General features: G+C 33.1%; 2 protein-coding genes across 5 annotated transcripts in view; one reads left to right on the forward strand and one right to left on the reverse strand.

Annotated features, from left to right (window-relative positions):
• The window catches only part of Pka-R1 (protein kinase, cAMP-dependent, regulatory subunit type 1), a 174,687-nt gene that overhangs the window by 124,373 nt on the left and 23,495 nt on the right, over positions 1 to 26,819 (reverse strand). The window contains exons 1-2 of one of the 4 annotated variants that reach the window (XM_089633267.1): positions 3,558 to 3,618; positions 3,153 to 3,234 (exon numbers count right to left, since the gene is read on the reverse strand). The exons of the other annotated variants lie outside the window; for them this stretch is intronic. Coding sequence (XP_089489393.1) covers positions 3,153 to 3,170 — 18 coding nt within the window. The 5' untranslated portion in view covers positions 3,171 to 3,234; positions 3,558 to 3,618. Of the gene's footprint in view, positions 1 to 3,152; positions 3,235 to 3,557; positions 3,619 to 26,819 lie in introns of those variants that run through there. 4 annotated transcript variants of the gene reach the window in all.
• LOC149422406 (uncharacterized) lies at positions 16,323 to 18,459 on the forward strand. The gene is made up of 2 exons (XM_089633784.1): positions 16,323 to 16,479; positions 16,667 to 18,459. The coding sequence occupies exons 1-2, from the start codon at positions 16,329 to 16,331 to the stop codon at positions 17,572 to 17,574; spliced, it is 1,059 nt and encodes a 352-aa protein (XP_089489910.1). The 5' UTR covers positions 16,323 to 16,328; the 3' UTR covers positions 17,575 to 18,459.

Raw genomic sequence — 26,819 nt, forward strand, 5'->3', positions numbered from 1 at the left:
CTATTACATTATGAATAACAATTAATTATTTTTATTCAAAGTAGATGTAGATATATGCCTTTTATATAGGGTTGCCATCCGTCCGGGTTTCCCCGGATTTGTCCTAGTTTAGAAGGCGTCCGGGGAGCGTCCGGGCGGGGTTTCATTTGTAGTCCGGGTTTGTCAATGGTTCGCCAACGTGGAGAGAATATTCTCATTGATTTCACAACAATGGACAAAAGAAAGAAATTTACTAAACTTAGAAACAATCTCGTCAGTAATTAAAATTAAATTCAATTTCCAAGAATACAGCTGCATTGATTTTTACAAATTCCTTTTAAAAAGGGAAGATATTCTAAAAGCTCTCGGAAAGATAAATACAAAAAGACAAGAGGCTGAGGAAAAATCTTTAATAGCTAATAATCAAATAATGTACTTACAAGTGCTATAATTTCTATTCATTTTTGTAGTTAAAGTAATGATTGTTTTTATTACGTAAAAGAAATGTAGAATTTTAATTTTAATTTTTTATTTTTTCATAGATTTCTTGAAATTACAATTGTTATGTTTTTTTACAACCATACTAGGCTAATGCCCGTGTTAATATGGCTGTTGATTAAAAGTTAAGGTGATATAAATGAGAATAGTTTTGGATATTATATGTTTTAAAAATTAATAATGTAACTTACATTCCAGTAAGTCTAAACTTTAAAAAGGGTCAGTTTTTTGCTTTAAGATTTAAGAAGACTGAATTTAGTTCATATTATGTTAAGAGGTATTTTGTTGTGTAAATGGCTGCTGATACAAATTTAAAGAAGATAATTATTATTCATTTAAAAGAGTTACCTCAAAAATTGTAAGACTGAATACTAAAATGGTTTCAGTATTTTTATGATTTTTGTTTAAAAATTTAATTGAATTTTGTTAAGTTTAATATTTTAATAAGGCTTAGTTTTCATAACAGTATATTAATAATTTTTGTTTTATTTTAAGAATGAAAAAATTCTAACTGATTATGAAAACAATGTGTAACAAACTGTAATAAGATTCTGTTTTGTTAGGTACATTTAAAATGATGATAAAAGATGACAAAATTCAATTTTAAGGTCTGAAAATAAATAAAAAGGTGATTTATGACATTTTAAATTGTTTTTATTACACTGATTGTGTTTAAAAAAATCTGTTGACATGTCCGGGTTATGGGCTCTAAAATCCGGGGTTTTCACGCCTCTTGTCCTGGTTGCCAAATTTTAGAGATGGCAACCCTACTTTTATAACACAATGTTATTAAATTGAATGACTTTATCTATAGGTGTTGATTTCGGATAAAAAAGAGCTATTAGTTAAATTTTAAACGAATTATGAGGTATCGTTATTCTTTAACTAGACTGCCGCATATCTAAGCAGACATACCGCTGTTAGCCCCATTGTAACCTCTCCTTCTATAAGACATAAAAGAAGCAAGTAACAGTAAAAGAGACAAGCACGAACAACGATAATATAGTTACAGTAGCGATGCCCCGACTACACACAATGAATGCATCTTTAACTGGCATATAGTTACAGTAACGATGCCCCGACTAGATACAACGAATGCATCTATAACTGGCATATAGTTACAGTAGCGATACCCCGACTACACACAATGAATGCATCTATAACTGGGATATAGTTACAGTAGCGATGCCCCGACTACACACAATGAATGCATCTATAACTGGGATATAGTTACAGTAGCGATGCCCCGACTATACAAAATGAGTTCATCTGTAACTGGAATATAGTAACAGTAGCGATGCCCCGACTACACACAATGAATGCATCTATAACTGGGATATAGTTACAGTAGCGATGCCCCGACTACACAAAATGAGTGTATCTGTAACTGGGATATAGTAACATTAGCGATGCCCCGACTACACACAATGAGTGCATCTTTAACTGGAGATATAGTAACAGTAGCGATGCCCCGACTACATAAAATGAGTGCATCTGTAACTGGGATGATGGACGGATCAATATTGAATGAATGAATGTTTTGGTTGACTGAGCGTTGCTAGTCCTGATTTACCCCGACAGTTTTGCATTTAGTCTGTCCGTAAATTGGTTTGCACGTTCCGATTCCGGTTCAAGATGGTGACCGTTTTAATGGTTCAGTAAATATTATTTTCTCAGATGTGAAATTGGCGTGTTTATTCGCAGTTATTATAATATATTATTCGCATTTTTTCAATATTACGGTATCTACCTGCCTGAAGATTGTTTGAAAAAAGAATTGTCACTGAGAAAGTGGCGTTTCGTTGTACAAATTGTATAATTACAAATCTTACGATTTCATTTCATTTTAGATAATATTTTCTTTCTGATTTATAAATAAAGAGAAAATTAAAAACACACTTTTTCGGACTCAAGGTCTAGGGTAAGGTAACTATTTACAAAACTACTAGTTATATTTTAATGTAGTTAATCTGATTAATAAATTTAATTAACGACATTCCCAAAGATGACATAGACCCTGAGGAAAATTATTTTCCTCAGGGCCTTCTGTGTGAAGCTAATGTTAAAAAGTACCTAGGTATGAAGTTAATTTAAACATTCTTTTTTATGCACGGTGGTTAAGAAAGTGGAAACATCATACTTCCATAAAAACTTTAATTACATTTTTATAAATCAAAAATCATTTGTGATGGTATCTAATATTTCATCTTTATTGTACACACAAATAAAAACCGGTCAAAAATTGTGCATAAGTATTTTTCTTTATCGTACAGCTAACCTAAAAATATTACAAAAAAAAATAATTCTTTAAGTTACGTAACAAATTTATAATAATTTGTTTATTTAAAATGAAAAATGAATATACAAACGCAAAATAGCAAAAAGAGAAATCGGAACTTTGCAAAGCCATGAAAAACACTAAAGAATACACTATAATAACTTATTGCTGGATTTTGTAAAACCATTATAATGGGTAGGTACCTACCTCTGAAGGTATATAAATTACTTAGGGTATTTTATTTAGTCATTGGAATTACTTTACAAGTTTAGGCTGAAACGAAAAACTTGGTGGAAAGCGGAAAATATTTTTTAATGTTGCTAATAAGAGGGAAAAGTTAGCTTTTTGTTCAATAAAAATAGGTAGGTAACACGAAATGATATCAAAACCACAATACCTTCTTTACTTCAGACATATTGACAATCCTTGGATCTGTTGAAAAGTGAACTTGAATTTAACTCTGAATAAACACTGAGTCACTGAAAATAAATAAATAAAAGACACTTGAAACAAAAATTAAAACAGTTATTTTACGGGCTTATGCTTTAAAAGTCACTTCGTAAAAAGAACGTCGACTAAAAGTCAAAGACAAACTTTCTTTCAATAAAGAAAAACTACAGAGAATTTTCCTCTTGAGACTACCGAAGCGTGAAATGTTCCCACGACGGCGAAGATTTTCCAAAGAAGTATTCAAAAATAAAATTCGAAACTTTTTGAACGGTGGAAATTTATCGAATAGAAGAGTCGCTTAAGGATTTTAGATAGTGTTTACACGTAAAATTCTTCTGTCTCAAAGACGTACCAAAACTTGAGACATATACTCGACGAGAGAGAGTGGGGGACGACGGGTATACGATACCGCGGTTGGGCGCCTACTGGCATTCAACTTTGGCCAAAGCGCCACGGCTAATATGCTGGGGAAAGTTCAAAGGGGAAGTTGCGCCCGGAAAACACGGGTGCACGATAGAGCCACCTGTTGGGCTGGGCATGGAGGGCAGAGGGCAGAGGGCAGAGGACAGAGGACACAGGGCACGGGATGTCTGTTGCGAGCCTTACCAGGAGAAACGTGCCCAAATATTATGCAAACAGTGATCATGTCAGTATTTTACACAATCTTATAAATAATACTTTTATTATTTTACAGTTTTATTTTTTACCGAGCGAGTTTTTTGGGGAAACTGTATTCTTGAAATGGTTATCAGAAATTCTAATATAACTTACCTTGCTTATATCGGTACGGTAGAGCATAATATTATAAAGTTCTCGACTGAAAATCAGTTTTAAAATAGAAACAAAAACTATCGATATGTGGATGTAGAATAAGGTGTATAATTTATATTATGATATTATAATGTATAATAAAAAACATACATATAAAGCAAAGGATATTGTAGGGAAAAAATATTAAGTGTAAATAATAATTATTTAACAAATAATTATAAGCAATAATAAGTCGCCTGAAATATCAATACAAATTGAAAATATCTCCCGAGTAAAAATAAATGCCGCCAACGGGAAGAATTTTTACTCGGGAGATATTTTCAATTTGTATTGATATTTCAGGCGACTAATTATTGCTTATAATTATTTGTTATCCTTTATGCAATGCATAAAACCTTGTTTTATAAACATTAGTTTATCATTAAAAGAAGGCCTCAGCACGGGCAAGCCACCCAGTGAGGCCTACATTACTGGAAAACTTAAAATGTAAAAAATATTGTACCAAATAAAATAAAATAAAAAATTATTATTATTTATTTTATCCTTACTGGCTAAATTTATTTTTGGTGCTGAACCCGTTTGATTTTCATATTTTTAAAATTATTTTTCATCGCCGAAATTTGAACCCGTGACATCTGAATAATCATGAGATAAATTTCCTTTAAATAGACTGTAGGAGAAGGTAGCGAAAAAAATGATTTGCTCGCATACATTTCCATCAAATACCTGATTTGGAGCTAAAAATAACACTTCAAATTAATTATATTGCTTTGTGTTTAATTTTGTTTATAATGTAATACAAGTATTTTAGTTTTTTGTGTGACATTATTATTATTATTTTGACAGCTGTTTCGGCGTTCAAGCCCATTTACAAACTTTTGTGTGAACATTACAGTTTGTAGCTGTCACAAAAATTAAATAAACTATGTGAAGACTGCACAGGAGTCCCAACTGCTCCCAACCGTCTGGAGCCAGTGAGACTGTGGCATCCCCAACTGGGGTATGTTGTGAGGCTGGAGAGTGGTGGGGAGGGGAAGGAGATTGGGAGGAGAAAGGTGGGGGAGTACCTGGCTATTCAGATCTGGTCACCAAACACGGCTAAAGACATTTAAAGCAACGTTTCAATTCTGAATGGTGGTCTTACACTAGGGCGATACTGAACTAGAATTTTAACTGTGAAATTTGATGAATTCTCTAATTTAAGTAGGATCTCTTCAATATCCGTATTAATTCCCATCTTCAACGACAAATAACCGGGTGATGATATATATTACAGTTACGATGGTTTTAGGTACATTATGCAGACACGAGATATCAAATATCAAAAATTCTAAACTGTTTTGGCATCGTAGCTTTTCTGAACCGTGGAGAGGGCAGTGCAATCCAACGCATTCCATAGTATACATTCGTATGTATAGACACAAATACAATAGATACGCGAAAACACTAAAGGACTCCACAACTACTAACAATGGTAAATGGCATAAATATTATTCAAACACCAAACGTTCATTGTTTAGTTTTCTCGAAATGGATTCAATGAATAATTTATTATGGATACAGGTGCAGAATGGGAACTTCGAGTGCGCAGTTGATTTAAATGGGTAAGTACTTTGGAAAAGCAATTCGAAACAACAATAATAATACATGAAACAGGTACACTTAGAGAAAAATCAGCTTTCGTGAATATTATACACGATACAACAGAGACCATGTTTGTACTCAGGTATTACCGGATAACATGGTGGGTGGTCAAAGCTTTTATTTCAATTTGGATAGGTAGTCAGGGATACCAATTTGTAAAGTAAAAAAAATCTCATCCTGTTTTTGGCATATAACATAGCGTATAATATCCTCCAGCCACCAGGTGGATATCTCCATGAAAATGAACAAATATTCCATACTGCGCTTTTGTCAAATAACGTATAGCCGCTATACTATGGCGTGTAACACTGTAACATCCTCCAACAACTGGGTTAAAATAATGATACCTACCATTCAAATGAACAAATTTTCCAAAATGCGCTTTTGGAAAATAAAATATAGTGTGTAACATCCTCCAACAACTAGGTTAAAATAATAATACATGTAAATGAACAAATATTCCATACTGAGCTTTTGGCGAATAACATATAGCGTGTAACATTCTCCAACAACTGGGTTAAAATAATGATACCTACCATGATAATGAAAAATATTCCATACTGTTTTTGGCAACATATAGCGTGTAACATCCTCCAACAACTAGGTTAAAATAATAATACATGTAAATGAACAAATATTCCATACTGCGCTTTTGGCAAATAACATATTGCGTGTAACATTCTCCAACAACTGGGTTAAAATAATGATACCTACCATGAAAATGAAAATATTCCATACTGCTTTTGGCAATATATAGCGTGTAACATCCTCCAACAACCAGGTTAAAATAATAATACCTACCATGAAAATGAAAAATATTCCATACTGCTTTTGACAACATATAGCGTATAACGTCCTCCAACAACCAGGTTAAAATAATAATACCCACCATATGACAAAAAAGGAAGGCACCACAGACATAGGAATTAATACACGAGAAGATAATGGCGAGGGGTAAAATCAACTGTTGAAGAACGAAGGGGGTGAAGCTGACTGTGATTCGTCAATAAATCAATCTGACAGTAAATAGGCATCTCGCATTATAATATCACCATTTACTTCTTAAAAGTAAAATCTGCTTTTGAATGAATAGACATTTTTACAAGGGAGCGCAAATTACTCGCCACGTTATGAACAAATTTGCGAAGTCCAAATTCGGCAAAAAAATTCGGTTCTATTTTCAGAGTCGAATATTTCGTTTAAGTATTTAGTTAAGACACTTTTATAAATGTTCATAATTTACTTCCCAGCAACCAACCAGCTTTTTGTTTCGCGTCCAGACATGTTTCTACAACTGATCCATATTATACAATATGAATATGCTTAAAATAAAGTAAAATACTACAGGCAGGTCTACTAATATTCATATGTCTATGGAAGGCACCAAATTTCGGTGCCTAGTCGAAGCGACACGACGGGTCCCTAATTAATAATCCTCTTAAATTAATGTAAAATAATGAAGAAGAATGCAAAATAACTAAAGAAAAGTTTTAAAATTTCCCTAGTAAGGATCTTAGTTTATTGAAAAGGTTGTCTCATTATGTTTTTAATTTTTGATACATAAAAACATATCACCCTAATGGATTCAAACTCGTTTTAATTACTGTTAAATTACAGAGCAGTTTTGAATTTTTATTCATAAAAAACGACCATTTGTAAATGAGCACCATCCACTTCTTTACACTCATTTAGTCTGAACTAAGTGATTAGCGAGTGATCGCTGGATAATTGCTCTTAAAATTGCATTGATTTGTTTTGTGATTTTCGCTTTAAAACATTCAAGTTGGGTGGTTTTCTTTTTAAGAAGCTTCATCGGAAAAAAAGTTGGGACTCCTCGGAGGCCAGTTGACATCTCCTCGGCGACTAATTACTCTTTCGGAGAATAAATCGTGAAGATCAGCTAACGAGTCATTTGTTACATGGGAGGTGGCTCCACATTGCTGGAAAAATGTGTTGCGGTTGTAGCCAATCTGATTTTGCATTTCTGGAGCCAACCAAAAGTCCGGATCATATGGCAATATCGATCGAAACGAAAAACATTCTGAGACACCGTTATATATAATTTCTATGTAGACGAAGTTTACATCTATTGTCAGATTCTCTATGCTCTGATTTGAGGTAAGACCTATTATATAGGCATGTATATATATTGGTACAATTTACTATGTATTTTGTATAATTATGCTACTTATTCCTTCTTAATGAAGACAAGGGTAGACCTGCACACAATCTGTGATGTGACTTTGCATGATAACATTTTTGAAAATACTGTATTATCTACGTCTAAAATTACAAAATAGCAATAACACTACACAAAAGTTTCGCCTGTGGTGAAATTTTTATTGCTGCACAGTGCTGCGGTCCAAAACAAGGAAATACAAAAAAAAATTCAGAAATAATCACAGGTAACGATGAACAAGGCCATTAGACAAGATAGGTTCTATAATAATTGGAAAAGCGCAATCTTAATCAGTTGTTTTCATCAAAGCTCAGAGTGTGAACATCAATAGTAAATAACCAGTTTTTATCTAACTAAAGAACGTATGTAACTTTATTTTTTTTTTATTGTTGATACATTATTTTACAATATTTCATATTCTAATTCAGTAATGTTGGCCTCACTGGGTTGTTTATCCGTGCTGAGGCCCCCATTTTATAATATAAGAATCTATACATTTAAAAAAAAAAAACAATATTAAAATAAAGATAAATTTAAACTAAAAATAAAGATTAAAAATTAAAATATAATTATCACACTAAAAGAAAAATATTAAAAGAGAATGGAAATCGGCATTTATAATGATTTATGTGTTTGTGCGTGTTGCGTGTTTTATATATTTTTTTGTGTTGCGTGTATATGTTTTATTCTTTTATGTTATAGAATTTTGGTAATATTGTCTTTTTTGTTCTTTAATCCATTTTTTTTATTTTGTGTTTGAATTTATTTTTATTTTCCTCAATTTTTGTTTCAAGTGGAAGACTGTTGAATGCTTTAATAGCGTGGTATTTTTTTTTTTTTTTTTTTTTTATTTCCTTTATTTTTTCCCAATTTACATATTTCACAATACAAGTTTTTTAATAATATGAAAGGGAACCCACTAAGGCGCAGCCTGTGCGTGGGTAATATAATTTAATACATTAGATTTTTGTACCTAAAAATATATAACAGTAAAAATAAAATAAAAAACAGTAAGCATAATAAAGAAAAACGGTAGGATTATAATTAAAGTTATTCTAAAAGATTGTGCAAGAGGAGCATATTAAAAATAAATCAAAGTAAAAATAAAGATTGTAAGATAATATATATGAATTAAAAGAACACAAAATAAAATAATAATAACTATACAGAAACAAAATAGAAAAAAGTAAAAATTAAATGAATAATGCTTCAACATTTGCATTGTACAGCCACAACTTTAATTCTTTTTGGTATTGCGCTAGTTTAGTTGTTACTTGAATTTTTTTTGGTAGTAGATTAAAAGTGCGAGGTCCAATAAAGCTACTATGAGTTTGCATTAGTTTGGTATTGGTTTGTGGGGTATAAAATACATGATTTCTTCTAAAGTTGATTTTGGGTTCATATTTTTGAAATTTATTTTGGTTTTTCATGACGTATTTCAGGCTTTGAAGTAAAAATAGTTTACGGAGATTGAATAGTTGAGATTCCTTGTACAATTGATCAGTCGAAAATGTCCTCTTTTTATTATATATAACCTTGATAATATGATTTTGTACTATTTGTAGTGGTTTTATAAATGTATCTAGTGCGCCACCCCATCCTAATATACCGTACATAATTGAGGATTGCACTAGAGAAAAATAAATCATTTTCAATTTGTCAACATCGAGTACTTCTTTAAGTCTATAAAATATGTACGTCAGATATCTTAATTTAGAAACGGTGTTATTAATTTGTGGTTGCCAGTTTAAATTTGTGTCAATATATATACCCAAATATTTGATCTTTTCAATTTTTCCAATTTCAAAGCAAGAGGTGCATGTTACTTTATTACAGTTAGCATTATGTAGTCTAATTTTAAGGTTATTGGGAGGTTTGTTTTTACTGTTTTTATAAAAAGTTAGGTAAAATGTTTTACTATAGTTTAAGAAAAGTCTATTACAAGTTAGCCATGATAAGACATATGAAATACATTTTGTTGCATTTAAAAAAGTTTCAGGCCAGGATTTTCCATTTACTATTATTGCTGTATCATCAGCGTAAGATACAATTTTACCAGGGATTACAACATTACATAAATCATTAATATATATTAGAAACAGAATTGGGCCAAGCACAGTCCCCTGTGGTACTCCATTTTTTATCACTGTTTCTGTGCTATAAAAGTTCCCTATTTTTGTTTTTTGTAATCTGTCTTTGAGATAGTGAGTGAGAATTTTTAGTGCATCTTTTTTGAAACCTATTTGATTAATTTTCTTTATGAGTAGATTGTGATTTACAGTATCAAACGCTTTTCTTAAGTCTAAAAATATAGCTAGACTTTTTTTATTTTGATCAACAGATGTGTATAAATTTTTTGTCAGATCGAATATTGCATCTTCAGTGCTTAATTTATTTCTGAAGCCATATTGATTTTCGGACAGAATATTGTTTTGTTCTAGGTATTTCATAACTCTATTTTTGATACATTTTTCAAATATTTTTGAAAGGTTTGAAACTAAGGAGATAGGTCTGTAATTGTCTAATATGTGCGTGTCACCCGATTTGTGAACTGGTATTATGGTGGAGATTTTAAATTGTTCTGGGAAATACCCTTCTTTTAGGGATATATTATAAATATGTTGTAAAGGAGTTAAAATATATTGTTTTATTTTTTTTAGTATATTACCTGATAAATTATCAATTCCTGAAGAATTTGTTGGTTTTAGGCTGTCAATGTGTTTTTCAATTTCATTAGTTGTGATAGGTGTAAAATAATCTAATGAGTTAATTGAATTGTTTGTTGGTACCAAAAGCAGAGATGAGTCAACGGGCGCTGTATTAGCAATCTTACTGGATGATTCAAGTACTTGGTCTACGACATTTGTGAAGAAGTTGTTAAAGTTATTTGCAATGTCAGATTTGTCAGTTATAATATTGTTATTTATTTTAATCTCCTTAACCTCAGTTGATGCTATCCTTTTTTTATTCGTTATTTCGTTAATAATATTCCACGTTTTTTTGGTATCATTATTTGCATTATCAATTTGTTCACCATAGTATTTTTTTTTACAACTTCTTATTAACCTATTTAGTAAATTTCTATACAGTAAATATTGTATGCTGATGATGCGGTGCTGATTGCTAATAGTATAGATGATCTACAGTCTCTCGTGTCTAGGATGAACGAAGTATGCATGAAGAATGAGTTAATGATGAATGTAAGTAAGTCTAAAGTAATGGTGTTTGAAAGAGAGAGTACGAAAACAGTGTGCAATATAATTGTGAATGGGGAATATTTGGAGCAGGTGGATGAGTTTGTGTATTTAGGAAGTATGTTTACGAGAGATGGGAAGGCTGACAGAGATATCGAAAGAAGGGTAAATGCAGGTAATTCCGTTAATGGAGGACTAAACGCCGTAGGCGCTAACAAAAAATTGTCCAAAGAATCGAAGTTAGCAGTCCACAACGGAGTGCTGGTACCTACCTTGATGTATGGAAGTGAGGCATGGAACTGGCAAAGAAAGGATGAAAGTAGATTAAATGCTGTTGAAATGAGATCCCTGAGGCGTATGTGTGGTAAAACCATGTTTGATCGTGTGAGGAATGTGGAGATCCGCAAAGAGTGCAAGGCTGATGTAAGCGTAATGAGTAAGATTAAGAAAGGGACGCTTAGATGGTTTGGGCATGTAGAGCGAATGAGCGAAGATAGGAGTGTAAGGAGGATATATGATGCAAATGTGAATGGTAGCAGAAGTCGGGGACGCCCGAGGAAGACATGGCACGATCAAGTGAATCAGATACTCGAGTCGGGCCATGTCAAGAGTCAGAATAATAGAAGAGTATGTATGAGACGATGTATGAATGTGAATGAGGCAAGGAGTGTGTGCCAAGACCGAGTTGTTTGGCGGTCCGTCCTCTCTGCCTACCCCTGCGGGGAAACGGCGTGATGGTTAGTTAGTTAGTTAGTTTAAATATTTTGTTTTCATGAAGGACATTGTTCTGACATTGTTTTTTTGACAGGCTCTTTGATAATTTAGCATCTCTCTATATAGTTTATCTCTTTGTTTAATGGAGACTATTATTCCTACAGTTATCCAAGGTTTAATTTTTTTATATTTTCTCTTAGATATAACAATTTTATTTGTACTTTTTGAAATATATTCTTGGAGAGTTTTATAAAACGATTCTAATGCTGAATATGGGTTTGAAATTGATAGAATTTGATCCCAATTTTCCAAAAGAAGTAGATTATTTAATGTGAGGTAATTAATATTATTTTTTTCAACTGTTTCAGAATTTTCTTTTGAATTTGCAGTTAAGATGTTGTGTCCGTAAAATGTTGGGTAATGATCAGTAATGTTTGTTATTAGAGTTGAAGATGTTGTTTTAAAGTGTTTGTGTGATTTAACAAATATGTGATCTAGAGTCGTGGAGTTATTCAAATTTTCTCTGGTTGGTGAGTTTATGTAAGACTGATATCCAGCACACGACAAACAATCTAAGTACTCATTTATACAGTTTGTTCTTTTGTTATTTTCATTTATATTTATATTGATATCACCGGTTAATATTGCGAAGTTGAAGTTATTTCTGTTAGTCATTTTTAAAAGCGAATTAAGTTCGTTATTGAAGAGAGTTTCATTTAGTGAAGGTGATCTATAGATAGCTATTAGCAAATAATTATAATTGTTATGGTTAAATGTTAATTTAATAGCATTTGCTGTTTTAAAATCTAAAATCTCGAAAGCAGTTTTCATGAGACAATTATTCATAAATACCGTGACTCCATCGTGTCCAGTATGTTTGCATTTAGATGAAATGGTTATATATCCTGGCAGGTTATAGGGTATTACCTCTTTCATCTGTGTCTCTGTTAATATAATAATACTAGGAGAAAAATCTAGACTTTCGATTAGGACACAGAGTTCATCAAAGTGCTTTCTTAAACTCCGTATGTTCATATTTAGAACTGAAAAATTAACATTTTTAAAATGATTATTTAGTTCACTTGTGTTTTTACATATAAAGTTTTCATGCAAAAAATTTTCATCAGACATTTTGAACAATGATGAAGTATTTATACATGTATTATGGTCACTTGTTTGTTTATTCGGAGGGAATGTCTTCCGGCTGCCTTATGTGGATGATTGGGGCTAATTCATCTTTTCTCATCATTATGTTACCATTTTTTGCCCAGATAAACTTGTTATTTATGGTGTCTTTGTCCAAAGGTAGTGTTTATTAGGGTCTAACATAAACCTCTCTTTTGATAAATATTTTATTTATAGGAACGTTTCATAACATGATAAAAGTTTTAAAAGTCTATTATTGTTATTTTTGATTAGGATATGTAATAGAGATTTTTTAAATAAGAAAATTTATGATTTTTAAATCAGTAAACCACAACGTTTTAGTTAAATATTTCAATGTGCAAGTTAGTCATTTGAATTAAATCGTCGTCTGTTCTTCTAAAAATTTATTTTGATTTTAATATTATGTATCTATTTTGAAATACATCATGGTACACTATATAATATACTTCCATATTATCAACTTATCACTACAACAAAAACATTTATAAATATTCAGAATTCACATTCCATATTTAAAACACAAGTGGTCAGCGGCGTCGACACCTTCCAAGCTAGAGGGGGCAGCTTAATTTTTTTATAGAGCTTACAAAAAAAACATTTACATACTATATGGCATTTACATAGATATATGTATACCTTTGTTACTAGTTAAAAGTCTTAATTGTAAATCATTAGACATTAATCTTAGTTATAAGCTACTAGTTATAAGTCACTATTAAACTTAGTTATAAGCCACAAGTAATAAGTTGTAAGTCTAAGTCATAGGAGTACATTAAATGTATTAAGGCGATGCACTACGTCGTGTAATATTTTAAAATCAATAACAACCCTTACGTAGATGGCGATAAGGTTTAAATTCCCGCTTAACACCATCCGCCGGTTTTGATTTATGCAAGAAAAAAACATGGTCAAAAAATGCCTTTTATTTTATTTTGTGGATGTTCAGGTATAAATATTAAAAAAATTTCCAATCATTTTATAAATAACTTAATTTGCCACATTATACAATAAAATTATAACCGAAAATGGGTTCGGAAGTACGAGATTTTGAACTTTAAAGCAGTTTTCATAGGCCTTATACATTATTTTTTTCTGAGCTTATAAAAAGACTTATCTAAAAAATACTCGATTATTTTAAAAGCCAAGATGTATTCTACTCGCAGTATTTAATTAAAGCACCTGAAACATTTCTAGGCGACCAAATTTTCAAAGCAAAAACACATTATTTTGCATTACTACGTATGACATCGCCTTAACTAAGTTGTTAAGCGCCATTGGGGTGATTTTCTCACGAAAACGGCGCTATACAATCATTATTATTATTATTACTAATGGGCATAATTTTGGGGGACTGCATAAAAACACCAAACCACATTTCTTCCATAATTTAATTGAAGTGTGTAACACATTTACGTATGAAAATATTTTTTTTGAAATTGGAAAGGTCAAATAAATATTATATGTACTATTTTTTTTTTAATTTGTAGATTATCTACATACATATAAAAAAATACTTCGAAAAGAATTGCGAATATCACATTAGTTTCTATTCCTCATTAACCTTGGAGCCTGTGGAACTATGTCATCCCCAACTGGAGTAGGTGACAAGAGGGAAGGGTGTGGAATATTTGTTATAACTTTAAAAAAACCACGACAATATTTTTTTTCATTGTATCCCCAATTAGGGTATGTATACAGGGTGTATCGGCACGTACCCGACAAACTTTAACCAGATATTCCTTAGCATATTTGGAGTAAAAAATCTTATGTGCACTTTGCTGTCCGGTAACGTTTTTTTTAATAAAAAATTTACTATTCATATTTTCACCACATGTCACCCCTGTTTTATACTTTGTCAAAGTTTGAAAACCCATCTGGCAAATATTTTATTCGAATTCCGTTGAATAATGCACGTGTGTACCTATATTGGCGCACACTTACAATCACAACGAAATGGCACGGCACCATTCGTCTCATTTTTAACTATTATTATTTAGTGTGTGCGAAAGAGCAAAGACGCTTTTCGACATACTTGCTTATAACAGCTGTTGAACACGAAAAGCAAAGCCAATGACAGTGATGTAGTGTGGAAATTTTTAATTTTTTTGTTTTTAATTGAAAAAAAAATGCTACCGGACAGCAAAGTGCCAATAATATTTTTTACTCCAAATGTGCTAAGGAATAGCTGGTTAAAGTTTGTCGGGTTAGTGCCGATACACCCTGTATGTAGTGCGTGAAAGGAGTGTAATATTAATTATTTCCTTCACAAACACACGAAAAAAGCGCCGAAAAACTGGCGAAAAACTTTCTAAACTAACAAAAACTACCGATTTATATTTTTTTTTGAGAGTCGGAGTTCCTATCGGGGCCTCCTGTGTGAAGTTAATGTTAAAAAATAAATAAAAAAATCAATACATCTATTTTTATTATTAGATGTATTTAAATTTTTTTTTTTTGGTTAGACTGTGGATTGAACCTTCTTACCCAGGGACTGAGCCAACCACGCTAACAACAGAGCCTAGAGTTACAAAAAGGGAAGATAATGTATTATTATTTCGTATATTAATTGCTGTAATGTCATCAATTCAGAGAAATGCGTATGTGTCCGCGTGTGTTATTGATAGAATGCATTGTCATCGACGAGTCTATCTGCCGAATTTCAGCTCGATCGGATGTCGGGAAGTGGGTTTTTACACTTTCAAGATTCCACTTCTTTCAATAAATTCGTCCAAGAAAACAAAAGTGAAATTGAAATAACAGATTTGTGGTTTTGGCGCCAGTTATAAACGCCTTTTTTCCATAATGTTTAGGAGGGTAATGATGTTTTAAATAGAGAACACTAACAGAGTAGTGGGTACTTTCAGTATCGCCCTCGTGAAAGCCACAACTCAGAATCGAAACGAAGCTTGAAATGGCTTTAGCCAATTTTAAAATAAAAATAAAACACGTTGCTCTAATTGTAGGTGCAGAAATGAATTAAATATATTAAATGAATTAATATTATTATAGATAGCCAACTTAAATGAACAAATCACAAAGAAAAGCTTGTCGGTGAACTGAGATATTTCACAGAAAATACAGATTTTTTTTTAGAAGGCAATGAAGTTATTTTATAAAATAATTTATTGTAGATTCGTTTGTAAGTAGGTACGATGAATTACTGTAATTTAAAATCAGTACAGTACAGTACAGTAGGTACATAGAGGGGTATTATTATTACCAACATTACGAAAAAGAAATAATTATTCGATAATCCGAGTAACAAAATTCAAAGCTCGACCGGTTTATAAAAGGTAGAAAGCTGTTTATTGCCAGTAACTGCTTTACCGTCTCGACGCTCGAACATTTCGTAGTTTCTCGAAGCGCGCTAGGTGTCGATAGTGGGCCGTCGGCCGTCAGCTGTCTGGCGACACTAGCGCTGCGGCGGATTCATGGGTCGATTTATCAAACAAACATGGCGGGCGGCTATAGTAGTGACGATTCGTACGAACAAATTACACCAAAACAATCGCGATCATTGAAAAAGGATCAAAGGAATACATCCAATAATCCCTCACCTAATACGCCAAGTTCCGGAAAACACACCAAAGACAAAAATTCACCAGGTACGCAAGTAGAAGACTAAATTATTGTAAATGTTTGATAGGTTATGGAATCGGTTTATATGACGTCAACGCATTTTTGGAAAATATTACAGTGACCTAATTTAAAAAATCTTTTCTATTGACATTTAACTGTGCAAAACTATACAACAGTTGTGACTGCCAACTAATGGTTTCTATTTTATTTCAGGTACAAATACTTTTAGTATCCCAGAAATATTATGCGAATGTCAACAAAAATGTACAGAAAGAGTAACAGCGCCGCTCATACAAAAAGTGTGCATGTACTTCAAGGCAATACCAAACCGCAACCGACAGTACGTTTATTTGTCAAAAGTCATTCAGATAAAAGTGAAACAAATTAATGGTGACGAAAAAACAACCAAGGGAAAACCGTTTAGAAAAATGGGCTACAGATACTTTATTCCTATATTGACAGACGATGACATGAAGAGACAAATTGATGAAAGAAAAGTCGAAGAAGAAAAGCTAAAGGTCGCGGGTGAAAAAGAAAAACAAGGAACTGCCGATGAATTAATGTCTCCCGAAAAGTCGGACGACTCGCTTAACTTGGATGACTTTCCCGACTGGGATCATATCGAAGTTTGTCTTAACGCATTCACAGCCATACACATCATCAGCGAAAAGAGGGTGACTATCGCAAGAGCTACTCAGAAGCTACAAACGGTGATGAAATGCAGTAAGCCCTTCATGAGCTACACGCATGCATTGGCAGGTACTGGCATGTACACGGCTGACTCTCTCCACGCGCCCATCAAGAAGAAGTTGAGGCTAGAAGACACCCTGAGTGAAGAGAACGGGAAGAAGTGCAGTTCCGAGACGGACATCTGCAGACTGGCGGCTGAGTGGCTGGCCAAGCAAGCGGCCGAGGCCGACAAGCCTTCCTTCGCCATCAACCCCAAGACTCTGCTGCCCGAGGGACTGGTGCTACCCGCCTCCGTCACCTGCCAGCCCATCTTCCCGAGGGACTCCACCCACGGCCACGTGGTCAGGGACCACAACAGGGACATTGACATCGTCAACAACTTCTTCGCCCACCAGCTCTGGAAGCCGGAATACATAGGGGGAGTGCCTTAGAATATAATCCAACACAAAAAGCTTCATTCCTAAAACTAACCGAAATATATTTTTTACATTCTCATATAAATTATTCCATGTTTAGTGATTGGGTTTCTTACTTCTGTGAATTTACTCGGATAAAGAATTTATAAGTGACGTCAGTTTCTTGAAAAATATATCGAGTTCGACGGATCTCTAAATTTCGCACATTATTAACTATTTATTAAAGAAAATATGTAAATAATGATAAATCGCAGGGTATTTGTGAAAAAAAAATGCTCGCTTACAAAATTACGAGGTTCGCAGAGAATAAAATTCAATCTGTAGTTTTCATAATTTCGATCCAAGATCGTTATCTACAAACTTAACTTAGTAACAAATTATAACTTTTATTTATTCCAACACTTGAAAATATTCCATGTCATAATGTCTAGTTCTAAGTTAGCGTGAATGAATAATATTCGGAGGTTACTGACTGTAGACACGTTCAAACGAAAGTAAAAAGGCCCAGTTTTTTTCTACGATTTGCAAGAAAATATTGTGTTATTTTTTTTTTACTTTCGTCAGAATGGGACTTATGTGGTATTATAAATTAAACGTCCCTGCGTCGGCAGTGCACAAAAAATAAAATGATATTTATATAGATTGGTGTACCCATGTTTGTGTATTGAATGAAATAAGTGCGTAATTCTTACAATAATAATAATGTTATTGAATCATTTCCTGACTGCACTTTCCGACCATTTTAAACTAATAGTTTTTTTTAGTTGAATATCGCTGATACCTGATACCCAAATCTACTGTGTGATAGTAAGTAGTTTTATTTATTTGACTAGGTTTAGTGTAATTTGACTATGGAGGAGAAACTGGGTCTAGTTAAATGATTGAAATATCTATGAACAAAATAATTTATTTATTTATTTATTTATTTATTTATTTATTTATTTAACGCCCAGAGGGCTTTTACATGTGGGTGGTACAAATTTAATGACAGTATTGAAACATAAGAAAGAAAAGAAAGAAATAATAAAAATAAAATTACATAAGTATATGCGAGAAACAAAATTAAAAATATCAAGAACATAAATTAAAAAATACAGCGATTTGACTGGTTTACAAAAATATAACTTCCATTTAGGAATAGTATTGAAATAGGTCTTTTACATAATCCACAAAATTCGCAAAGTTAATGTTAAATATATCCACATCACCTAAGTATTGGTTTCCCATAGTGTGAAACCGTTGTATTGGGGAGTTCGCAATGTAATTTCGCTTATGTGTGTTGCAGTAGAATAGTGTATTTTGTCGTGTTGTTATTGTAGGTATTCGTAAGTTTATGAGTTGCAGAAGTTCGCAACAGTCGAATTTAGAGTTTAGAATCTTGAATAAAAAAGTTAAATCGTTTATTTTACGCCTGTCTTCCAGTGTGTGTATTTTTAGAGTGTTTAATAAGAAATGATATTGTAAGTCTTCTAGTGGGATATTTAATTTAAAATTTATAAAACGCAGAAATTTTTTTTGTATTCGCTCAATGTTATTAATGTGAATTTTGTAAGAGGGAGACCAAACTACTGAGTTGTATTCAATTATGCTTCTAACTAGAGATATGTATAACAGTTTAATGGCTTGTATGGAGTTAAAGTTTTTAGTTGTTCTTAATACGAAGCCTAGTGTTTTCATGCCTTTGTTTACAATTTGGTGGATATGATTGGCGAAACTTAGTTTTTCATCCAAAATAATTCCGAGATCTCTCATTTCCGTGACTCTTTCTAAAGCTGTATTGTTAATGGAATATTCAAATAAAACAGGATTTTTATTTCTGCAGAAAGTCAGGGTTTTGCATTTGTCTACATTTAAAAACAGATTATTTTGTACGCACCAATCTTTAAACTTATCAATATTTGATTGTAGTATTTGGCAATGATTTACATCAGTTATTTTTTTGTATAGCTTGATGTCATCAGCAAAGAGCAATACCTCGACATCGTCGAAGCAATTTGTTATATCGTTAATGAAAATGAGAAACAAAACGGGACCAAGGTGACTACCTTGCGGTAGGCCACTGGTCGCACAGAAAGCTTTCGATAGCAAAGATTTTATTTTAACAAATAGTTTACGATTAGTTAAATAGCTAGTGAACCATTTTAGCATGTTGTCTCTTACTCCTAGGGCAAATAGTTTTCGGGTTAGTAGTTTATGGGATACTTTGTCGAATGCTTTTGAAAAGTCTGTATATATGCAGTCGACTTGTTTATTTTTTGCAAAAGATTCTAATATAAAGTTTTGAAATATTGTTACGTTAGTTGCGGTTGATCTACCTTTGATAAAACCGTGTTGTTTTTGGTCGATTAGTTTTATTAATTTGTGATAGATTTCATCAAGGACCATTGATTCAAAAAGCTTAGAAAGTACTGACTGTATACAAATGGGGCGATAATTGGTTATGTCAGTGTCGTCTCCTTTTTTGAGGATAGGTGTAATGAAGCTCGATTTCCAGCGGCTTGGAAAATATCCAAGGAACAAGAGGCGGTTGAATAGTACTGTAAGCGGTTTAGATAATGCATTGGAGCATTTTTTAAGGAATATTGGTGGAATGTTGTCTGGGCCAGCAGATTTTTCAGTGTCTAAGGAAAGTAATTTCTGTTCGCAAGATTTTTGTGTGATATGGCAATTTGTTAAGTGTGTGGTATTACTAAATTTGTATTCGGGTATTTTATCATCGGGGGTTTCGTCATCGTATACGTTTTTGAAGAAATCTGAAAAAAGGTTTACAATGTCTTGTGTATTGTTTGCACTGATTCCATTCATTTGCATTATTGGTGGGTAATCCGTGTTTTCATTGTTTATTTTTTTTAGAAATTTCCAGAGATTTTTGGATTTAAAAACATTATTCTCGATGGTAGTTATGTACATTTTGTAGCAATGTTTAGAAAGATCTTTACATTTTTTCCTAGTTTCCCTAAAGTTTATATAATCAGCTATGGATTTGCTTTGTTTGAATTTTTTGTGTTGTCTTTTTTTTTGCTGAAGAGAGGCAGTTAGCTCCGATGAGAACCAAACTGGGTAAGTATACTTTTTCGGCGTGTAAAAAGGTACATAGGATTTAATAGTGTTAGAAAATGTAAAATAAAGTATGTCTAAAGATTTATCAATATTTTCATCACACAAAAAAGACCAGTCTATATTTGAGAGATGGCAGTTAATTGAGTCAAAGTCTGCTCGTTTAAAGTTCAGAGTTTTTTGTTCAGGTTTGGCATCGTTATCACGGGGTATGTTTAATTTCGTGTATAGGGGAGGATGGTGATTGTCGGCAGGTAGGAGCGGATCATTAGACAGTTCTACAGATATTTTAGGGATGTTTGATAGTACCAAGTCTAGTAAGCGATCGTTATTATTATAGATGAAATTGTGCTGGTACAGGTTTAAAAAATTTGCTGTGTCCAAGATTTCTCGTGCCCTGTCATTTTCGCTTTCGTTTGTGATGTAGCCGCTGTCGTTGGATTCCCATTTTAGATTTGGAAGGTTGTAGTCTCCAAGAATAACAAGTTTTGAGTTTGGATATTTTGACAACAGATGTTCAACGTCTTCACAATGGTTTCTGTATGTTTGAATATCGGAGAGTGGTGGTAGGTAGGTGGTTCCAATAATAATTTTTTCCATTCCAGTAGAGATTTGCACAAATAAATGTTCAATGTTGTTGTTTTTCGTCGGTAACTTCCTAGATGAGTACTTTCGTTTAATTGCTATTAAAACACCTCCACCTCTTGACTTTGAACTTGATCTGGCATTTCTGTCACAACGAAAAATTTTGTAGTTAGCAAGTCCAAGTTCAGATGATTTTATTGCAGAGTCAAGCCAGGTTTCCGTAAGTGCATATACGTCATGATGATGGGACGGAAGAGCTGCGTGTAGATCGTCTAGTTTTGTTCGTAGTCCACGGATGTTTTGGTAGTATATTTTCAGTTTAGTTATACTCGGTTTTTTGGATGGATGTTGACTATTTTAGGTGACGAATTTATATACTTTATAGTTATGTCCGTTTCTCCATTGGCTTTACGTTTTTCAAGTTCTGTCCGTAAGTCCATTAGGTGCTTTTGCTGTGCTGGGGTCGAGTCAGAGTAAATGCGTACATTATTCTTTAAGAGATGTTTTTTTCCTTGTAGTATTCTAGCTGTCTGGGAGTCTTCAAACTGGATTTTAATTGGTCTTGGCTTGTTATTATTATTATTACCAAATCGGTAAACTTTAATAATTTTATTTTTTGCAGGTATATCTATATTGGAAATTATTTCCGTTACTGCAGTTTGGTCATCCAAGATTTTGTCAGTAGCTGTTACCTTTGCACTTTCAGGTACATTGCACAAAATTATATTTTTCGACCTCTCCGTAATTTCGTTCATTTCGTGGATTACCTCACAGATATTAATATTGTTTTGAGATGGAATAATTTTTTGAATATCTTTGTATGCCCGCAGTTCTCCTTCCAAGGCACCAGTTTTGGCAGCTACCGCTGCCAAAACTGGTGCTGCAATAATATTGAAGATTTAAATAAGTAATACGTTAGGCGATTCTATTGCATAGTAGCTAATGTGAGGCATAGTCTATTTTTATGTAATATTGTATTTTTATGCCAAATCCCAAATATACACTTCGATTATTGTACGTTAAACCTAAATTTTTGTATTTTAATAAAGAAAATATTGAAGTAAACACTTTTTAATTCCAGCCTTGAATCCTAGCAGACGAAATAAGGTTCGTCTTGGCAGAGGTGATTATGTACAGTGAAATGAGATTACGAGTACCGAATAGGTACGCAGTGTGTATGTATATTTATGTATTATGAGAGAAAATGCTCAGAATAATACGTTTTTAGAAGAATTATTGAGTCAGATTTTTTGGCGACATTCGTTGTGTGCAGATTAAAATTCCGAATTGGGCACATAAAAATATAGACAGATATTCAAATTTACATGGGTTTTATCACATAAAATAAATATAGCACATTTGAACCTCGATCGTGGTAGATGCAATCAATGTGAGGGAAGAGACACAATTCATATTCAAAATGTTGCTTGAAATGGCTTTACCTTATGTTTATGACAGGATTAAATAGCCAAGTATTTTCCAGGCTTATTATTCCCCTCTCCGACTTCAACCTCACAACATTTTCTAAAATGGGGACTTTGTCATATTTGGGGATCCTGTGCGGAGGGTTTTTTTTTAAAGAGAGGTAGATCTGGGAAGGAAAGGGGTATGAGGGGTGGGTCCAAGAGTGACGGACGTTTGAATTCAGCTCTCCCACTGCAGTGCCAGTCGATGGGGTCGAGAAGGTCCTGCTGGAGAGGCAAAAGATCTCCCTCAACCACTCCAAATTCGGCCTGCCACACAGTAAGTGGGCAGACGCAGAATGTCAGAAGATAATAATGTGACAGGCAAGTAGATGGAAGGAATAGAGAATGTCCCAGGAAGACATACAATCAACTATAGGTATTGTGGTTCATGACAAGCGTAGAAATAATAAACTAGCGTGTATACAATCATGTTAATGAAGCAAGGAGCTTGTGCCAGAACAGCTACATAACGTGTAGCAGTATATTTCAGTGTACCCTTACGGGGAAACGTTATGCTGATTAGTAAGTAAATAACAAGTTGCGCATTCGCATTAATTTTTTAGAGTACCTGTGTATTTTAAAAGCGTGATGAATTTCGTTTTATTTAATTCATCAATCCCACGGTAAACAAAAATGGGAGTGCTTTCCCAAAACAAATTTTATGGTGAAATAACAATTACGTCAAACAATATTTACTTGAACTTAATCAACCTCTTGCAGAGGATTCCCAAACGTTTTCAAACTATTTTTCCAGAAAGTGAGCATAAATAAAATATAAAAAATTTATATTCAAGGGGAATAAAAACCTCTCTTTACAGATAACCTATAAATCAAATCACCTAATTTAATTTTAATTTCACTCAATATCTATTACAATAGAGTTGGGTAAGACATTTTTCATAAACGTCTTTTATAAGTGATACCACGCGAGTCCTTGCGCCAAGAGCCGGTGGGAAAATACCCCCTAATTGGAAAATGATGAGAGCATCAAGGAAATAAAATTGAAGTGAAGGTAAAGAGGAAGCTAGAGAAGTACCTACCCAGCCAGATATAAGTAGTTGGTAGACATTCTACATAAGTAGGTATAACCTTGGTTAAAGACCACATTCAGAATAGAAACGTTTCTTTAAATGGCAATAGCCCATTTAAAGAAAGACAAACATTACCGGGTTACAAATAACCTGACAATATTTTAAATACTCCTACTACCACCGCAGTAAGCGGACAATGTTGCTTGTATTGTGATGGAGGACTTAGCCAGCCGAGGAATTGAACGCACGACGCCTTGTTGGGACTCAAACGCGATGCCAACTCAGCCACTGACCGGTCAACCTGTTTAGTGATGTATGAATACCCAAGTCATTCTCAACCTGTTCCCATATCCTTTCCCTACGAATCCCCTGCATTATCACAGCATATTCCAATATTGGGGATGTCATACTGGCTCCTGTTGGGAGCAGTTTTTAAGCGGTATTCAAATTTAAAAAAAACTATACGCCTACCACAGAGACCTCTGTTCTAACCTTTCCCTCTTTCAATAAAGACAGTAAACGACACACGTGACAGAAAGAGAGGTTAAAACCGCTCTCAACATCAGGACAATATTACATGCAATACGTTTTGTTTTTACGCGAGGGCGATAATGATAGTATATTCCACTAAATACGAGTTCCGCATTTACATGTTTCTTAGCATACGATTAGGACATCTAAACTTCTAACTCACAGCATTGCACAGAAAACCCTAGAAATATTTTCTATACCGAGTTGAAAGAAAACTGAAGTTGCCAATTTACATAGGATATTTCAACCCGGGCCTCAGACAGGCCAATGAAATGGATTATAAGTTCAAGAAAATATCCGATATTTAAAAATGTTTGAACAATTTCACACGAAGTAAGATAAAATTGGGCATTACCTTAATTCGGGCATACAAGCCCTCAACTTCTACAGGCTTTTATCTCCAGTCCTTCACATTATCGAACAAAATAGTTGTTATTTTGTGTGCTTTTGTGATATGATTTTATAAAGAGTAAGATTAAATATTCTTGAAAGCAAGGCACATTATTTACTTACATGTTATTGTTGGTAGATATAGTGTATATATTTATTATTTATAGTACACAGTCTATTCACGATGTTATCAAAATACTCTATAGTGTAAATTGAATTTGGATGGTAAAACGTTATATTAAATTGATGGCCGCATTTCAATGAAATAACGGGGCATACGAGTATTTACCTTTTATAGTAAGTCTCAGATTTGTATCAGAAAAATGTTATGAATGGGCTTTATAAGAAGTACTTTAATTTTCTTTCCTAAAAATCATCGTTTATAACTCGCAAATCGAACTAATTAATATATGGTGAAAAGTTTTGTTTAATAATAAACAATTAATTTCTATAAAACTGTTGAGAAAAAATTCCTACCAGCAATGAATACATTGTAATTGTCAAGAAAATATTAAGGAAATCGGTAGACAAGTTGTGACAGTTATGTGTGACTACTATTTGTTATTTCTACAATTCTTGTAATATCGATTTATAATAAAAATAATAATTTATTTTTTTTAATTCTGGAGAGTGAATCTTTTAAATAACATTACCTCTCTTTTTTATCGCAATGAGACATAAGCTGAAAATAGTTGCGGTGACCAAGAAATTTCAGACAATTTTTTTTTTTATTATTTATACCCGCTAAACTGCTCAAGCAGTTTGTCAGCATTTCGTTATTTCATAACACCAGAGCTTACCGTTCCAGTCAACAGTGGATTATTTCCTGATTTATATTAGCATAGAAATGTCATTGAAAATGAGAGCTAAGAAAGATCTGAAAAAGGTATTTATTTTGTGACATATTGCAAAATATATATTTTTTTCTTTCAAATTCATCAGAGATGTTCCCTTGAATGTTGACGGGTACAAACAAGCTAGGTCTTAGGTAAACTTAATTTATTAAATGTAAATGACTATGACAAAATCAGATATCCATAATGATTTATCAAATAAAATACCCTCCGATGGCAAAATAATTATTACCTACGAACCTGTCCGCGGAAAACTTTTCTGGCAGCGAAAATATCATTAAATGCAAGAAGGGTTACATTTATTTGAAAACAGATATATTTCATAAAGTCTTTTATACGTGCTAGAAGGAAAGTGGCTTTGTGATAGTGTCGGGTTTGTGATGTGATAAACGAAGAGATTGCTATAAATAATCACGTTTTGGCATCCTTGCCTATTCGGAATTCGTGGAATTAACTGGATCCAATAAATCTTATGGAATTTGTCCTTTACCCGGTTCGACTAAACATTTCAACTAAGACCGAAATGGAATTAGCTATGATTCATGCATGGATACCATAGACACGGAATTAATATATATGTATCTGAATTTATCTCTGTGTACAGTTGGATGTAGAAATATAAGAGCGCTGACAAAGCTCAAAATATGTATAACATGTATTATTATCTTCTACAAGTCAAATATGCAATAGTTCAATACGAGACCACAAAATACTAACTTGTCTTTCGAATTTCTGTTCGGTCATTATATTTTTGGTCATCTGACAAAAGTAGGAATTATTTGCTTGCAGGTGACTGTATTTAAGATAATTCTAACTAAGCAGACTCTGTGAGAGGCGTGGGATAAGGCAAGTAATTTTCCTCGTAGCTCAATCAGTCAAATTAGACGTAATCGTATTCATGTTTAGTTATCGAATTAATGCTGCCACAGCAACTGTTTAAATGCTGGATTATCTCGTCAGATTTTTCATAACTACCTATAGGGATAATAGAACAAATTAATTTAAGCATCATATAGTACAGAAAATTTAAGGTAGGCTTCACTTTCCCCCAAAATTTATATTTGATTATTATTATAAATATACGTAACATGGATTAGAGACTGATTACTTTTACCTACACAGTTAAATAATTGCCATCATAGAAGATGACGAGTGTTCTACGATAAACGTCAAAAACACGTGGCAAAAACATAATGCCTGATAACACCAAACCCAGAAAACAGACAAGCAAACAAACGTTTTCGGGAAACCCACTAAAAACGCCAATTAGAAATGGGTACACTTTATGACTGTTTTTACGATGTTTAACTACGTTCAATATAGATAAGACCACGGATATGACCGAT

The sequence above is a fragment of the Hesperophylax consimilis genome, chromosome 7 (genome assembly GCF_061612785.1).
Source record: "Hesperophylax consimilis isolate HC1 chromosome 7, BYU_Hcon_1.0, whole genome shotgun sequence".
NCBI classification, from domain to species: domain Eukaryota; kingdom Metazoa; phylum Arthropoda; class Insecta; order Trichoptera; family Limnephilidae; genus Hesperophylax; species Hesperophylax consimilis.

Bases quoted from the DNA above. Each gene is read 5' to 3' on its own strand.
- LOC149422406 (XM_089633784.1), top strand. From the start codon at position 16,329: ATGGCGGGCGGCTATAGTAGTGACGATTCGTACGAACAAATTACACCA. The intron at 16,480-16,666 runs GTACGCAAGTAG...ATTTTATTTCAG, and splicing joins CAAAGACAAAAATTCACCAG to GTACAAATACTTTTAGTATC.